This window comes from Gymnoscopelus microlampas, assembly GCF_963454915.1.
Source record: "Gymnoscopelus microlampas genome assembly, chromosome: 23".
NCBI lineage: Eukaryota > Metazoa > Chordata > Actinopteri > Myctophiformes > Myctophidae > Gymnoscopelus > Gymnoscopelus microlampas.
Window position 1 is genome coordinate 14,898,238 of NC_139960.1, and position 17,500 is coordinate 14,915,737.

General features: G+C 41.8%; 1 protein-coding gene across 1 annotated transcript in view; it reads left to right on the forward strand.

Annotated features, from left to right (window-relative positions):
- The window catches only part of LOC311040190 (voltage-dependent L-type calcium channel subunit alpha-1C-like), a 260,546-nt gene that overhangs the window by 188,903 nt on the left and 54,143 nt on the right, over positions 1 to 17,500 (forward strand). Inside the window, exons 15-24 of the mRNA XM_084050307.1 lie at positions 286 to 437; positions 3,647 to 3,848; positions 6,735 to 6,855; positions 8,005 to 8,119; positions 9,585 to 9,723; positions 9,954 to 10,020; positions 10,181 to 10,313; positions 11,156 to 11,285; positions 12,745 to 12,804; positions 13,600 to 13,706. Coding sequence (XP_083906433.1) covers positions 286 to 437; positions 3,647 to 3,848; positions 6,735 to 6,855; positions 8,005 to 8,119; positions 9,585 to 9,723; positions 9,954 to 10,020; positions 10,181 to 10,313; positions 11,156 to 11,285; positions 12,745 to 12,804; positions 13,600 to 13,706 — 1,226 coding nt within the window. The remainder of the gene's footprint in view (positions 1 to 285; positions 438 to 3,646; positions 3,849 to 6,734; positions 6,856 to 8,004; positions 8,120 to 9,584; positions 9,724 to 9,953; positions 10,021 to 10,180; positions 10,314 to 11,155; positions 11,286 to 12,744; positions 12,805 to 13,599; positions 13,707 to 17,500) is intronic.

Below are 17,500 nucleotides of genomic sequence, written 5' to 3' on the forward strand. Positions count from 1 at the left end.
TGTAACATGTGTAACTCAAATCTTGGCTTCTGGGGGTCCCTGGAACACAATATTTTATAAATGTTCACTTTTAAAAATATATATTCAAATATTTGCACACATTTTCATGATTTAAAAAAAATGCAGATCTACAAGCTCATAGCACGGCACTCGGTGCCGCGCTATGAGCTGGTATATCTTTTTTGACTTTTTTGAATAGCCAAAGGAATCTAAAATGACAGAGATGCGTTCCCGTATTGAATGCAGGTTAAAAATGTTCACGTCTTCTCTCTTTCTGTCCTCCAGGCGTACTTCGTGTCGCTGTTCAACCGCTTCGACAGCTTTGTTGTGTGCGGAGGAATCCTGGAGACCATCTTGGTGGAGACCAAGATCATGTCTCCTCTAGGGATCTCTGTCCTCCGCTGTGTGCGACTGCTGCGCATCTTCAAAATCACCAGGTACACACAGAGACAGGGCCGATGTGTGACTGTACGACTGTGTGTGTGTGTGTGTGTGTGTGTGTGTGTGTGTGTGTGTGTGTGTGTGTGTGTGTGTGTGTGTGTGTGTGTGTGTGTGTGTGTGTGTGTGTGTGTGTGTGTGTGTCTGTCTGTCATGTGTCTGTGTGTGCGTGTGGGTGTGTCTGTGTGTGTTTGTGTGTGTGTGTCTGTGTGACTGTCTGTGTGGCATAAACCTACAGTATATGCACTGGTTAGGGCTGGGCAATTAACCAAAAAGTATTTTCCAAATAACCGATCTTAAAGGGATAGTTCACCCCCAAAATGACTTTTTTTTCCTATCGAATAGTCACCCCATGGAGACTTGAAGTCATGGATATTTTTTAGTTTTTGTCTCATTCCTAAGCCAATTTCATTTTCATTCCTACCGGAACCGATTCCTACCGGAACCGATGCCTGCCGATAGAAAACATTTATTTTGGTGAACTATCCCTTTAAAGTTACTGTATATATTTGTTAGATAATGTTAGATGTTAGATAATATATACTGTATCAACAAATCAACAGGAAACCTCTATTATATTTTTCATAATTAGTCTGATTAACCACTTAAGCCCTGTATTATACTGCGTTGTAAAATGGTGACGACGTGGCGTGCAGAAATGCCACACATTGTGAGCTTACAGATCTGCTATTTTCACAAAAATGTAATAATGGTTCATTAATCGTAAACGAGGCAAAAGTTTGAGATAATCGTGACATTGATTTGAAGTCATATCACCCAGCCCTAGCACTATAGTACAAGTAAATCAGTAGCTAGCTCGGGGTGTCTTACTGTTGGTTTCAGCCGAGGAACGAGGGCATCTCGACAATGTTCTAGACCCCTGAGAGATGGAATGCTGAGGTGCAGTAATGCATTACGAGCACAAGAACACAGACGCTTAACCACTTAAACCCTATAAACTTATTTTACCGGGGTGCCCCCAGGGCCCCATACAACATAAGCTGTCTTCTTGGATTTGTGGTCTCTTCTGCTGTATCTTTCATAATATAGCAGACTGTCACTGTAGTTTCAAATGTTAAGTAGGTGGGATTGTTCTCTCCGCTGTTGCATAAAGAGTACATGTTGTGTATGTACAGCACACATGGGACGCACGTGTGCTGGTTCGGTCAGGAGTTGTCATTTGCATGGAGTATGTTTCAGGCTTTAGATACCTAAGCCTTGCCACTCATACGAGTTGGTGGTGCCCAGGATCGAACCCAGAAACTTGTGAGTTAAATGTGAGCAGGGACGTGCACAGATAGTCTCTAGGTGGTGCTAGAGCACCTGCCCTTTGCCCTCTTGACCAGAAGTGCCCTTTTTTCAGTTTACATGGGGTCTTCAACAGGGGGTCTGGGACCCTAGGGGGTCCTCAGAGTTACTACAGGGGGTCCGCCAATTCTTTATGTGATATGATTTTTATTTTTACCATAACCACTCGAAACCTAGCATCCCTTATCTGAGGAGAACTTTAGCCAAAAATAGCAGATCTACAAGCTCACAACGCCTCGCAGCGAGGCGTTGTGAGCTTGTAGATCGGCTATTTTTGGCAAAGAGGTATAGGTGTAGAGGTCAGTCGAACATCAATGTTGTTGTTGTTGTTGTTGTTGTTGTAGTACACGATTACTGAACAACTCAGTCAGCTATCAATGTCACCATTGAATACTATGGGGGAAATCCACTCAGTAAGAAATAAGTGGTACAGCTGCTGACAGTGTGTGATTTAATGCTGTAATCCTGTTGTAACACAGTCAGCTGTACTGGTGTGTAGAATTACAGTAAGTCATCATTAATGTTGTCATCTGCTGTACAACTTTCATTGTACAGCAGGCTTTTGTGAGCACCCCAGACAGTTTTAAATCTTTTGTGGAAAATAAAATACTGAGGGAACACAGGGCTGAGGGAACATACTGTAGGCACGACCCGGTAGAACCGATGCAAAGACCTTTGGGTGTTCCTTCATTATTGGGAAGATTGTAAGATGGTTTTCAAGTTTTCAAAGCTGTAGAGATAGATTTGTGAGACTGGTTTTCTCCACCGTCCAAGCCCATTCAATGAATTTATATTTCCCCAGACATATCCCCAGGCGGAGATCTCTGATCGTCTGGCTATGTGAGAATAATGTCTCATCTGCTTTTCGACAAAAAAAAACTGTTTGAAAATAATGCAACTACTGTACATCAAGTCATCATTTCACAGGGGAGACTCGCCACTGTTGTTAGATCAAATCGCCCATCCAAAGTCCAAATAAAAAAAAAGAATCACTAAATCAATTTAAAATGATTCTAGTTTTAAAACAAAGGTTTCAGCTTGTAGATCTTCTATTTTTGCTGCATTTGTGCGACACTGTAGTGTATTAACACATATACTGCCAATCCCGAGATATCTCGGGACATTAAATCCACCCGTTACCTGCGTATCCCGAGATATCTCGGGATCGTCTTTTTATGTGGTTTAATAACGAAAAAAAAATGTTTTGGTACCATCCTTGATTTTTTTTTTCCCCATGACGCTTCCGACCCATCCTATGAGAACATTTCCGACAACCGTTTCCGGTTCGTTTTTTATCCTGAAAAAACAGTTTTTCCCTGGTTTTGGCTAAAGATCATGGTTTTCACACGGTTTAAAAAACGAATGGTAAGCTCCGGTTGTATTTTCTTTTCTTTGATCGACGAACGGTTATCCTCTTTGTGTTTAAAAACGATCTGATAGCCGATCGGAGGCTAAGCTAATCTAAGATGGCCGGTGGGGAAACGTCACAGCCACGTCACAGCCAAACGGATATGACGTTTGCAGCCTCTTTCAGCGGCTGATATCACAGAAGAAGAAAAAGTAAAAAAAGTGTAAACATTATGAGGGCTCGTACGTCCGTCGTTGCTGTTTATAAACACCATCCGATCGCGGATTTTAATGGATATAATTTTTTTGTGAACGGTTCAAAAGGCTATAAAACTCAAAAACGCTGGCAGTGGGTGAGTACCTTATGAATAAACTCTGGCAGGGAATGTGTTAATTAACACAAAAAAAAAAAAAACATAAAAAGTTAAGATATGGAGATAAGAGGTTTCTGCCCGACAGCTACGATTATGTGCCTACTGTGCTGTATGTGGGTGTTTACCCAGTGCATTGTGGGTACTGTAGTTCCATGACGTGTTTATGCCCCTGTCCTCAGGTACTGGAACTCTCTGTCCAACCTGGTGGCCTCTCTGCTGAACTCGGTGCGTTCCATCGCGTCTCTGCTGTTGCTCCTCTTCCTCTTCATCATCATCTTCTCTCTGCTCGGCATGCAGCTGTTTGGAGGGAAGTTCAACTTTGACGAGACGAGACGAAGCACCTTCGACAACTTCCCCCAGTCCCTGCTCACCGTCTTCCAGGTAGGCACCGATGGAGAGAGGGGGCAGAGAGTGTGCATGGACAGAGTGAGATAGTGTGTCCTTTGGTCTAGGGGAAAGATCCTTTGGTCTAGGGGAAATGAACGATTGTCACATACGGGTTGGAAAGTGAAGTCTGTTTTTTATTGACCATTTCTTTTTTCTTTTCTTGTTAGAATTGCATGATTTGACAAAGAATGAATTATTTTATGACATGATTTTCAACACTTGATTTTAAACATGATTCTAAGCCTTAACTCATTGAGTGCCAGTCGCGTAGATCTACGCGAACCTATTTAAAGCCGCCACGTGCCAGTCGCGTAGATCTACGCAAACTGGTGCTTTTTCCTTTTTGTTTTTTGAAAAAATGTTCACATTGCACTTTTTTCAATTTTCGACACGGCACATTTCATTGTAACACCACCGGAAACGGAATTATTCGGGATCCGGTTTTGCCGATCCCGTCGGCCTCCGTTCTAATGACGAAACTAAAACGCCATTTTCTCTTTGTAGTTTTTCTCCTCGCTGATCACTGTTTAACATAAACCGTTCTAACTACAACATGAAGCACCGTTTGACACGTGGTCTTCACTGGTAGAAGCAGGGAGATGTCCGCGAACAAAACAAACAGTGCAGAGCTCAATCTTAAGGATTTTAACAAGGTCTATGGCGACGTGAAAAAAACAAAAAAACAACAATAAAACGTTGGCACTGGTGAGTACATTATGAGATTAACCTCTGGCATGGAATGTGTTAACAGAAGACATGATATATGGGGCAACTCAATACATCAAAATCAATCTGAACTTAATCTGGAGTTTCAGAAACTGTCTAATCTAACACACATGCGCGAAGAAGAAGGACGCTTCACCGGTGCGTTTCGATGTTGTAGCGCCCTGCTTCTAAATTCCGCCGCTTTTCGACGTTTCTTTTTTCTTCACGCCGTTTGGTGCCCTCTGCTGCGCTGATTTTGGGACGTCAGATTGGGACGTTCACGGCATATTTTGCACCATCGCGGTGCGTTCATCATCGGTGACGAGTGCGTGTAAGTTACAGCCAGCAGCGTGCTGTGTGCGACTGACTGTGTCTGTGTGTCAGGATTCGAGGCCACACTCACACAATCACGTGCAGCATGCGTCTCCTCCCCCTCCGCCTAATGGCTGTGCATGGGGCCGACTCGTGCTTTAGCGTGATTGTGTGAGTGTGGCTTCAGGAAGTAAATTCCTGTCCCAGCGGTCCCAGCTGTCTGATGTGCCGCGCATCATGCAATTTGACGACGCATGCGCACCTGCGCACCAGTTATGTGCACCCCTGATTATGTTGTATCTTGGTATGTTGTGTGGTATTGCATTGTTTTGTTATGTTTTGTTGCTTTGTGTTATGTTATGTTGCATTGTGTTATATTATGTCATATTATATTATGTTGTGTAGCATTAATTGCTATGTGTGCGATTGTGTTGTGTTGCATTGAGTTACAGTATGTTACGACTGTGAGGTATTGTGTTATATATTTGGAGACACCTTGCTCTTGCTCTTGTTCCTCATCAATTCTTTGACCCTGAGAGAGTGATGATGACAATGACGATGATGATGATGGTGTTCATGTTAAGAATAAAATAAGAACACACCTAAGAACACATAAGAAAAAGTGAGAGGAAAAGTTAGACTGGCATAAATTATGCAGGTTCAGGCACTCACGGTGGGTTTGAAAAATGCAAAAGGCCTTTAATGCAATGGACTGGAGACATTAAAATATACAGCAATGCGTGTGGGCTTGCAGGGTGTAGTGACACAAAGAGTCTCTTTGGACCTGTATTATTTATGCCATTCTTTTGTTCATAACTCTTCCTCTGTCTTTCTCCCTCTCATGAGTATTAGTGGTTTGAGGGACACCTGTTACGTACTGTTACATCGCCGCTCATTTAAAAAAAAATTGTTACATTAGTGGTTCTCAAACTTTTTCATGTCAAGGACCCCCAAAATGATATGTATTTGGCCACGGACCCCCATCTCAAAATATTTTGTTCCAGGGACCTCCAGAAGCAAAGATTTGAGTTGAAATGTTCGCTTAAAAATATATATATATTCAAAGATTTTAACATTTTTCAATAATAAAAAAAAATAGCAGATCTACAAGCTCATAGCGTGGCACTCATGAGCGCTATGAGCTTGTATATCTGCTATTTTTTGAATAGCTAAAGTAATCTAAAATGACACAGATGCGTCCCTGGTATTAATGTGTTAAATCTAGAAGTAATTATTTTACTTCCGCAAAGTAAGACAAACAAACCAACACATTTTATTTTCTACTCTGTTGTGTTTTGTGTGTTAGTGTTAGTTATTCATGCGTGTGGACCTTTATTACTAATGAATGTTTGTTTTATATCTAATCCCTTGATCTGATCATTACCACTTTATATTGACGACTATTGTGTGTATGTGTTGATCAATTCAATGCTTCTGCTTATCTATATTTACTTTGTATGTTGTGTTGACCTGATCAATACCTGTCCATACTGATGATTGAATACTGTTTGTGTTGTGTAGATCCGATCAATCATATTGATGAATACAGTGTGAATTGTGTAGATCTGATCAATCATATTGAATACTGTGTGTGTGTGTGTGTGTGTGTGTGTGTGTGTGTGTGTGTGTGTGTGTGTGTGTGTGTGTGTGTGTGTGTGTGTGTGTGTGTGTGCGTGCCTGCCTGCCTGCCTGCCTGCCTGCCTGCCTGCCTGCCTGCCTGCCTGCCTGCCTGCCTGCCTGCCTGCCTGCCTGCCTGCCTGCCTGCCTGCCTGCCTGCCTGCGTGCGTGCGTGCGTGCGTGCGTGCGTGCGTGCGTGCGTGCGTGCGTGCGTGCGTGCGTGCGTGCGTGTGTGTGTGTGTGTAGATCCTGACAGGAGAGGACTGGAACTCGGTCATGTATGACGGCATCATGGCGTATGGAGGGCCGTCGTTCCCTGGCATGCTGGTCTGCATTTACTTCATCATCCTCTTCATCTGCGGAAACTGTATCCTTACACAACAGGAAGTTACCCGCCGCTCACAACAGGAAGTTACCCACCGTTCACAACAGGAAGTTACCCGCCGTTCAAGACAGCTCGGGAAAGTTCCTGGCTTATCACCTGTGACAGAACTGACAGACACGTATATTTTTGTTGACATTTACTGAGCACCTAAAAAGTTTAAACTATATGAAATGTCCCTTACTTTACCTCCAAGTACTTACGTGTATGTAAACACATTTTCAGTTATGAAAGAAAGTCGCCAAATAGCTAGAGAAGTCGGACATCAAAATGACTCCGTCACTCCGATGTTGTAAATTTGGAGATACACAGCAGTGGTGTGAAGTAACTAAGTACTGTACTTAAGTACAATTTTGAGGTATTTGTACTTTACTTGAATATTTCCAATTTCCAATACTTTTATTTCTTCTCAACTACATCTCAAAGGCAAATATTATACTTTTACTCCACTACAATTATTTGAAAACTTACTGGTAGTTACTGGTTGTATGAATGAATGAACCATTGAACAGCGCTTTGAGTAAGTGAGTACTTAAAAGCGCTATAAAAATGCTTTATTATTATTATTATTATTACCCTTATTATTATAGTTACTTTGTAGATTTTGATTATTATTACAAAACATACATTAACCACTTCAGCCCTATATACATTTCGGCCATTTGAAAATTTACAAGCTCACAAGCTCACAATGCGTCGCGATGCGACACATTGTGAGCTTGTAGATCTGCTATTTTCAAAAGATTTTTATACATTTGAAAACTTGAAATGGGACATTCTGCACAATGAGTACTTTTACTTTTGGTACTTTAAGTACATTATGATGCCAATACTTTTGTACTTTTACTCAAGTGCATTTTGAATTCCGGACTTTTACTTGTAACAGAGTATTTCCACCACTGATACACAGTTCAGCTATTCAAACAGTTTGCGAGAGTCATAGCTCAGATTACTACCAAGCTGTCTCGAGCGTGGACAAGGGAGACGCTTGAACGCAGAGCAGCACAGCAGGGAGGCATTCTGGGTAGTGTAGTCTGCCTTGTACAACTACAGTCACAAGTCACTCAAAAAGCTATTACATAATACTGCTGTCTGTGATTCATGGTCAGTTCATACCTTAAACCCTCTGACCAGACATCCTCCTGAACGTCTTCTTGGCCATCGCCGTTGACAACCTGGCTGATGCTGAGAGTCTGACCTCCGCCCAGAAAGAAGAAGAAGAAGAGAAGGAAAGAAAGAAACTGGCAAGGTAACGGAGAGAGAGAGAGAGAGAGAGAGAGAGAGAGAGAGAGAGAGAGAGAGAGAGAGAGAGAGAGAGAGAGAGAGAGAGAGAGAGAGAGAGAGAGAGAGAGAGAGAGAGAGAGGGGGAGAGAGAGTCCTCCTGGTTTTGTCTTCACCCAGGATTATCTCTCTATGTCTATTTCTCTCCCTCTCTCTATCTCTCTATAGCTCTCTTTGTCTCTCTTAAGCTCATAGAGCTTGAGCTATGAGCTTGTAGATCTGCTATTTTTTAGAAAATTTGTGAAAATTTGTGCAAAATTTGTATATACATTTTTAACTCAAACCTTTGCTTCTGGGGGTCCCTGGAACAAAATATTTTTAGATAGGAGGGGGTCCGCAGACACAGATGCGTTCCCAGTTTTAAAGGGTTAAGCGCCATTCAGTGTTTTCGTCAATAGCTTTTTAGAGTGAATGACGTGAGGTGAAGTATAAAAGATATTTAAGATAAATACACTTGTCTTAAAGTGTACTGTACTTATAGGATGTGTCCACGATACATTTTATCATCCAAATGTATTATTTGGTAGGCCTACACTTTGTCTACTTATGATATAGGCCTGCTTATAATGCTTTTTATAATACAAATATTATGTTATAACGGTGCAAAGTCGATAGTCAAGTGACTTAAATGCTTTCTACCCCAAAACGTATTCGGCAACTATAACTATAAGATATGTTTCCCTTCAGGACTTTATGCGCAAAAATCCCAAATTGGTTGATGGAAACTGTGTTGTGAGCTTGTAGATGTTCTTTTTTCGCAGAATGTTCACCCAGAAAGGGGGCGTTTAAATTCATGTGGTTATTCTAAACATTTCTCTAAAACTGCCAGTTTACAGCCATTATCGTTCATTTTCAACAGTAGTTAGTTTACTGGGCAGGTGTAATGATGGCTACAAATGACACATTAAATACATTAAAACAGTAACAGCAATGCTGTACATAACAGGGTAGGATTCATGAGAAAAAATAAACATAATATAAATAAATGAATACATAATAACATAAGATAACAATATTTATTATTAATCATCTCCTTACTGGAGATGAATTCAGCAAGTTAAGCTCACAAAACACCCCCAGTGCCTCGTAGGTAAAGTACTGCTGTTTGTTGATAAGAAGATGTGCTTGTTATTTCTCACTGGGGTTGTAATGCAACAGTGCTGAATTGCTGTTATTATTGTTTCCGCCAGGCCAAAAGGCATTGCCGAGACTATGTTTTGCACCGTGTCTGTCCGTCCGTCCGTCCGTCTGTCCGTCCGTCCGTCCGTCTTTGACCATGGACCCCATTTGAAAAGATTTTGTGAAATCTTTTTGAGAAGATGTGTTGTTTCAAAAATATTCAACGTTTTCCCACAATCGTTTTTAAAATGGCTGAATTTATAAAATAAAGTTAAAGTTTAAACTTTCCTTCCTTCCTTCCTTCCTTTCCTTAGGACGCTAAGCCCGGAGAAGGGTTGTCATAACAACGACAAGCCTCCTTTGGAGGAAGTGAAGAGGGAGAAGAAGGAGAAGAAGGAGAAGATCGAACTGAAATCCATCACTTCTGATGGAGAGACCAACACTGCAACTAAGGTACACAATATGCCACGCACACACGCACGCACCCACGCTGCCAAACACAACACGCGCAAATATGACTTAAGTGAGTAAAATGAATGACTAACTATCTATCTATCTATCTATCTATCTATCTATCTATCTATCTATCTATCTATCTATCTATCTATCTATCTATCTATCTATCTATCTATCTATCTATCTATCTATCTATCTATCTATCTATCTATCTATCTATCTTTCAGATCAATATGGATGATTACTGTGGGGACACAGAGGAGAAGAATCCATATCCTGCCAATGACTTCATTGGTAACGCACACGCACACACACACACACACACACACACACACACACACACACACACACACACACACACACACACACACACACACACACACACACACACAGACAACAACGCACCATACCACCTCTCTATGCTGACGTGCCTGTGATCTTCATCGTGGTGTAGGTTCTGATGAAGAGGAGGAGCCAGAGATGCCGGTGGGTCCTCGGCCGCGGCCGCTGTCAGACGTCCAGCTGAAGGAGAAAGCCATCCCCATGCCAGAGGCCAGAGCCTTCTTCATCTTCAGCGACACAAACAAGTAAAGGCCAATTCATGCTTTGAGCCACTTCGTCGCGCTGCTGGGTTGCGCGCCGAAAATAGCCGACCCTATCAAGCTCACGATGCGTCGCGTCCGCGGCGCGTTGTGAGCTTGTAGGGTTGGCGATTCCTGGCGCGTGACACTGTCGTGCAGCGTAAATGACCACATCAACCATTTCAACCAATCTTCATATAATTGGTCCTCACTAATGCTTATATAAGATGGTACAATTTTTGTGACGTGACTTTGGTCGCTCTTAATCCAGAGCGATTTACAGTAATCAAGGACACGCATCAAGATAATACATCAAATGCATAGAAATAGTAATCTAATTATAAAGTATATAATATGGTTTGTTTATGGCTTAGTCAGAATGACGTCAGAGGCCGGCCCGCCCGCCCATTAGCCCATTTTAATATAGGAGAATATAAAGTTTTTTATGAATGCGAGAACACTGGCTTCTTTATAGCATGCTAACTTTCCAGGAATAGAAAGTCAATTTCCCATTGATGATGTCCTTGGTACTGGTAGGCAGGTTTCTGAACTGTCCACATCCCTCCTCTGAGACACAGAGTGAGTAGATGGTACCATCTTAGTACGAGCATTACATGAAGAAAGGTTGAAAATGCAGTTCAGTTTGACTTTCAATGTTCCATGTTCAATGTTATTTCACTCTCCACATATTATTTCACATCACCCTTTGTCCTCTCTCTCACTCTGTCTTTCTCCTTCCCTTTCTCTCTCTCCTCACTCCTTCTCTCTCTCCTTCCTTCTCTCTCTCTTCCTATCTCTTCTCCCCCCCCCCTCTCTCTCTCTCTCTCCCCGTCCTCCCCTCTCTCTAGGTTCAGGGTTTTCTGTCACAAGATTGTCAATCACAACATCTTCACCAACGTCATCCTCGTCTTCATTCTGCTGAGCAGCATCAGTCTGGCTGCCGAGGACCCTGTGAAGAATGACTCCTTCAGGAACCAGGTGTCACGCACGCACATGCACGCACACGCACACACACGCACACACACACACACACACACACACACACACACACACACACACACACACACACACACACACACACACACAAGCACATGCAAGCACGCGTTCACTCACTTACTCACTCACACACACACACACACGTACACGTATCATACTTGTTAGGACCCCAATTACCCACGCTGCATTTACTGCACTAAGTGGATTACAATCAATGTCAATGGTGTATACGTATGAGAGAGAAACTTAATGGGATTTTCTCCAGAGTTCTATAGCTGATTAACTTCATGTTATGAAGACATGACATGCCTATAATAACTTCTAAATCTGTTTATGAGCCATTAATCCCTTTTTCTTTTCTTCTTATTTTTTGTATTTTATCACTGATGGCTGAATATATACATGCATCTCTCTGTATGAAGTGGTATTCTATGGGGCACGAGTACATCATTTGCGCACCACTTATGTCGGTGGTTCTCAAAGTAGGGTCCGGGGACCCCCAGGGGTCCTTTGGGGGGTTCCAGCGGATCCGCAGCTAAAAATGATTGATAGTTAGGAGGTTTACAGTGTAAATTGGGCTCCCAGATATATATTGAAAAATGGCATCAAATGGGGGTCCGTGGTCTAAAGCATATTGAGAATCACTGCTAAAAATCTTCTCTTATGGGGTTCCCTGGCATATCTTTTCAAATGGGGGTCCACGGACTAATAAGTGTACATTTGGGGGTCCTTGACATAGCACTGACTTATACAGTATGTGATACAGACAGGTTTGTATTCAATCCTACACATTTAGGGCAGTGGTGCTGTGCCCATTTGGGGGCATGCCCGCCGTTCAGAACGCATGCCCGTATGGAGCGGACCGGTTGAGCGTCCCACTCCACACTGTCTGCACTTCCTTGGGCGCTAGGCAATGGACAAATAGACATACAGTACAGAGAGTCCTGGAATTTATAGATAGACTAGTGCAGGCCCGGGCCACAGCCGCCATTAATGTCATTCGAATCAATATTGTCATTTGCAGGCATTGCCTGGTGTGAATTGTTTTGACTTTAACATGTGATTGTGCCCCAACCGCTGATCAGATCAGATCACATCGATCTCACTTGACAGTGCTCTTCCTTTTAGCATCAATAGCAGCAACACTTCTTAATGTGAAGGCGACTGACTCACATGCACACACATAGATAAGTGGATACTATGTGGATACTATGTGGATTTTAACCACCACTTGAACCCCTCATTCACCAAAAATAGCAGATCTACAAGCTCACTCACAATGCTGTGAGCTTGTAGATCGGCAATTTTTTGGCAGAGGGATTTGATGTAGGCGGGAAAAAGCGCTCCAAGTACAGTTGCAACTCAGGTACATTTTATACTAACAATAGAGGGCTTAAGTATTTAAATACAGTTCATTGTAATTCCATACTTGTGTCTACAGATCCTGGGCTATGCAGACCATGTCTTCACTGGACTCTTCACCATTGAGATCATCCTGAAGGTAGAGTTCAGTGTTCATTACAGTACTGATTATCCCTTTAAGTAAGTTTATTCAGGTATCAATACAGGAATAAACGTACTGAAAAGGAGCTAGGCTATACAGTGTGTGGTTATCAGTTCAGTTTGGGGCCAGCACCTGCCTTTAACCACTTGAACCCCAGCGTCCATGTTCTGTGGGGAACGTTAGCCAAAAATTGCAGATCTACAAGCTCACAATGCTTCGCAATGCGACGCATTGTGAGCTTGTAGATCTGCGAATTTTGACGAAGATATTTGGTGTAGACAGACAAAGTGGCCAAAGTACAGTTGTAGCCCAAGTCCAGTTCTCTAAGACTCCAGGGGTTTAAGTATGCCTGTCCCAATTATTACATAATAATCGCAATTATTTGTGTGACAATTAATCGTCAACTTAAATTTGTAATCGTGACAACCCTAGGTTTAAGTGGTTAAAAGGTTATTGGAAGTGCTTGACCTCTTTTGATCCTGTTGGGGTTGTGTAGTTACCGTGCCATGATGTAACTCCACATATTGGCAGAGATGTCGTCAGTACTTGCTCTGTAGAATACAGAAATAATTATCCTAATAGTCTCCCCAATGAGTTACATTGCACGGCGAAACAGCTCTCAAAGTCACATTTTTAGCACGCAAACAAACACGAATGAAGCGTATTCCATTCTCACTATGAATAGTAATCTACTCAACAATGGAGTAGCGTTCTGTTATATTCTAACTTTGACTTTTGCTCTGTGTGTGTTTACATGTGCGTGTATGTGTGCGTGTACGTGTGCGTGTGCAGATGACAGCGTATGGGGCTTTCCTCCATAAAGGTTCATTCTGTAGAAACTACTTTAACATACTGGATCTGGTGGTGGTCAGTGTGTCTCTCATCTCCTCTGGAATACAGTGAGTATTCAAACACAACATTTCATTCAACCCTTGTTGTGTCTGACAATTTCAGCCATACTGTTTGTCTTGTTTAATTTGAGCTCCTATTGAGTAGTATAATAATACATTGTTACGTCACAGTTTTAGACGATATGAATGAAATTGTTTTATATTAACTAAGGGGCAGTGGCATAATACCCCTTTAAATCAGTGGTTCTCAAACATTTTCATGTCAAGGACCCCAACTTTTGCATTTGGTTGATTGTGACAGGGACTCCATAACAGATTTGTGTTGTTTTCAAAATTACTCCTTTCCAAATCTTTTGAAAATAGCTGATCTACAAGCTCATAATGCATTGCGATGTGACACATTGTGAGCTTGTAGACCGGCTATTTTTGAACAGCCAAAGTATAAAGCGGTTAAACAACTCATTTTGCTCCCTGAAACCCCATCAAGGACCCCTGGGGGTCCCCGAAGAGCCCCACTTTGAGAACCAGTGTTTTAAATAAACCACCGAGCCACTCAACACTGGATCACATTGGTTATGTAACACTAACTTGTCTGTGTACAAGCTCTTCCCAAGAGCCTCAGCATGTTGATTAAAGTGACATGAGTGAACCAAAACAAAGCCACTCTTGGTGAACAACAGTGTGCTATTTTTGCTCATCCCTTGTTTGAGACTTGGAAATCAGTCCCTCACTGTGTTAAGTAACTTTGTGTTTGTGAAGGTACTGTATACACACTCTTCTTACACTAGTGGTGTCATTCTGAAGCCACAATCCACCCTAAACTACCACAGCTTACTATTAGCTGAGATTAGCGCTGCTGGGTGTTGACTTGTTTACAGTCGTCTACTCTACACAAACATTTGCAATCCCTTTAGATTGCTTTTCATCCTTTTGATTTCAAATACCGTACTTGACTTGTTTACAGTGGTTTACAGTGTTTACAACGGTTTACAGTGTTGAGACTGTTGACAGTTGACACGTTTACAGCAGTGTGATCTAATATGAGAGTGACGACACTAGCGTTGACTCCCATTGTAAGAATGGAATGCGGAAGTGCTCTCAATGGTATAGTTCCAATCTTTGGAGCTATAGCCCATTGCGGCCCGCTTTGCTGCGAGATCAAAGCGTGTCATAACTCTCTCTCTCTATGGGTCTGGTTATCAGTATTAACTGCTGGCTACATTACAGAGTTGACATGTAGCTATAGTTACAGGGTTAGACATGTTGCGAGGTTACAGTGCTTAGACATGCTGAGAGCTTATCAAATTAGGTACCGCAAACACACAGATCAAGTTGTTGCGTGGCAAAGTGGGTTAAAGTATTCTGTTTTATTCTTCGATCCATGTTTCATACTCCATGTTTGCATGTCATTACAATGGCCTGATTCTAGTTTATTAACTTTTGTACTTAACAGAGTTGTAAACACTGAGTACTTAAGGGCATCATACCTATAACTTGATGTAGCTACCAGGGGACAGCAACACACATTTACATTAAGTTCAATGATTGCAGTGTTTAACCTCTTAAACCCGATATACTGTACTTCGTGAGCATGTAGATTGGCTATTTTCGCCTGTTATGACACTAGGGTTCATCTGGTAAACGTGATAGAAAATTACACAACTTGCACAACACATACTTACATAGACACAAACACAGACAAATTGTGTTGTTGCACCCCATTAAGTACTCTGTAACAGAACATTGTTTACTTTGTTCTGATGCTCTTGTTGCATACTGTATATATACACAGGTGTAACACACTGGGATAAGGCCATTATTAAGTTTCACAGTCTACGTTTAAACTGCGTTCTTGCTCTCTTACTGTGTATGTTACATTTCTGTGATATTTCTAATGTTTAATAAACTACACTCTGTCTTTGATGGCCGATAGCAATGGCTACTCGACGTAAGTCTACATGGTCCTCATTAATAATCACATTTATAGCTGCCGCGCACCTTAACTGTGGAAAAGTTACTCCTTTGATTTTTGTATTCCTATGGCCTTGGACAGTTTACTGTTAACCTCTATGGACATGTTTTCCTCTCAAAGTGAGTCCAGCTGCTAATGTATAATGCTGCTGAGATGTGTAGTTGAGAGTTGTTCCTTTGACAATGGATGGATGAAGGTGGCATTGAGCTAAACATGTCAGATGGCAGATATGGTCATTTAAAGAGTCCTTGAATAAACTAATCCATTGTTTGGTCACTCATGGTAATTATTTCTGGACTGGTTAAATGGATAAAAGTGAATGGCACACTAGTTTTCATAAACAAAAAAGGTTTATTTTCTGTAGCCTAGTAGTTGTCAGTCACTTCAGCATACAATAAATACAATTAAACATAAACAGTTAAACACACGGGATATAGACCAACAGCCCTCGCAAACACAGCCAAAAAACGGTGTGCCTCTGCCACAAGCAACACCTGCGCTTGCTTAGGGACCTTGTTAAATACCTAGGCAACCTTGGCCTTGACCAAGCCCTGCGGTGACGTCATCAAATTAGAAACAACATGGCTCATATGGCTCTTACACTTCCGTTAGGGGTATAGTGTCTTGTTCAAGGAGACTTGGACATGGAGTCAGGGGGAGCCGTGGATCGAACTGGTTCCCAGATGGCTTCTCTATACCTCCTGAACCACTGCAGAGGGACCCTCATTTTATGGACCCGACAGATGGTGTATCCCCTCCATATGTTGTGTATCATTTCTACACGCAAATGCTGTGATTAACTTCATTAGACAGTGGTGCCTGTTCAAACGCCCTAATGAGTTAAATTCTGGTTGCAGTGATAGCAGTTTTAAACAAGCGAACAAATCCCCCAAGAAATCTTCCAAATCCATCCTGTCCTGTTCATTGTCAAAGGAGCTTGTTGTCTTTATGAAGTCATACTGTAGCATAGCAGGGACAGAATGAAAGTTAACGGAACTCTCCAGGGTCTTAGTAATATCACGTGAATTGCATTTTCCTGTTAAAGGTACAGTGGGTGTGGGATACTCGAGTAGTCAAACTGTATCCATCTATCTATCTATCTATCTATCCATCTATCTGTCTGTCCATCTGTCCATCTGTCCATCTGTCCATCTGTCCATCTGTCCATCTATCTATCTATCTATCTATCTGTCTGTCTGTCTGTCTGTCTGTCTGTCTGTCTGTCTGTCTGTCTGTCTTCTAATTGTTACAAATCAGATGTGTGGGACTGTTGTTTGTAACACTTGACCTGTAACACCACAGTGCAAGTTCTCCACAGATTTGATATCACTGCGAGTATCCCACACTTACTAAGCCTACCTTTAACTGCCTTTTACCGTGTAACTTCCTCTTGTGAAATTACTTGTGATACCTATGATTTGCACAATGGGTCCTTAATGTGAAAACTCACTCCTTTTATATGTGACACAAATGTTTGATACAAAAAAATAAGGTAATGTCATTATCCTTAACTGTTATCCTTAAATGTTGTTTCCTTAAAGGGATATCTTCACATATTGAATTTAGACTGTTGTCAATTGTTTCTTTGTCATATACTATTTACGATATAGGTGAAAAACTAAATGTGCAAGCTACCTACCTATGTAGCTTGCTAACAAGGAGCTACTGTGTTAGCACCTCTCGCTTTTAATTAGGAATGACCCGCAGTAAGTGACAGACTCAAATTGTTATTGTTGAGGTATCCCTTTCAGTGAAAGCGTTGAAAAACACTTTTCCTTCAAATCCCTTCTGTTAGAAATGAAAGGTCACACACTGACCGTTGGCCTTGTACTGACACCTCCTCTCCAGTCTAACAACTTTCTTTCTGTCT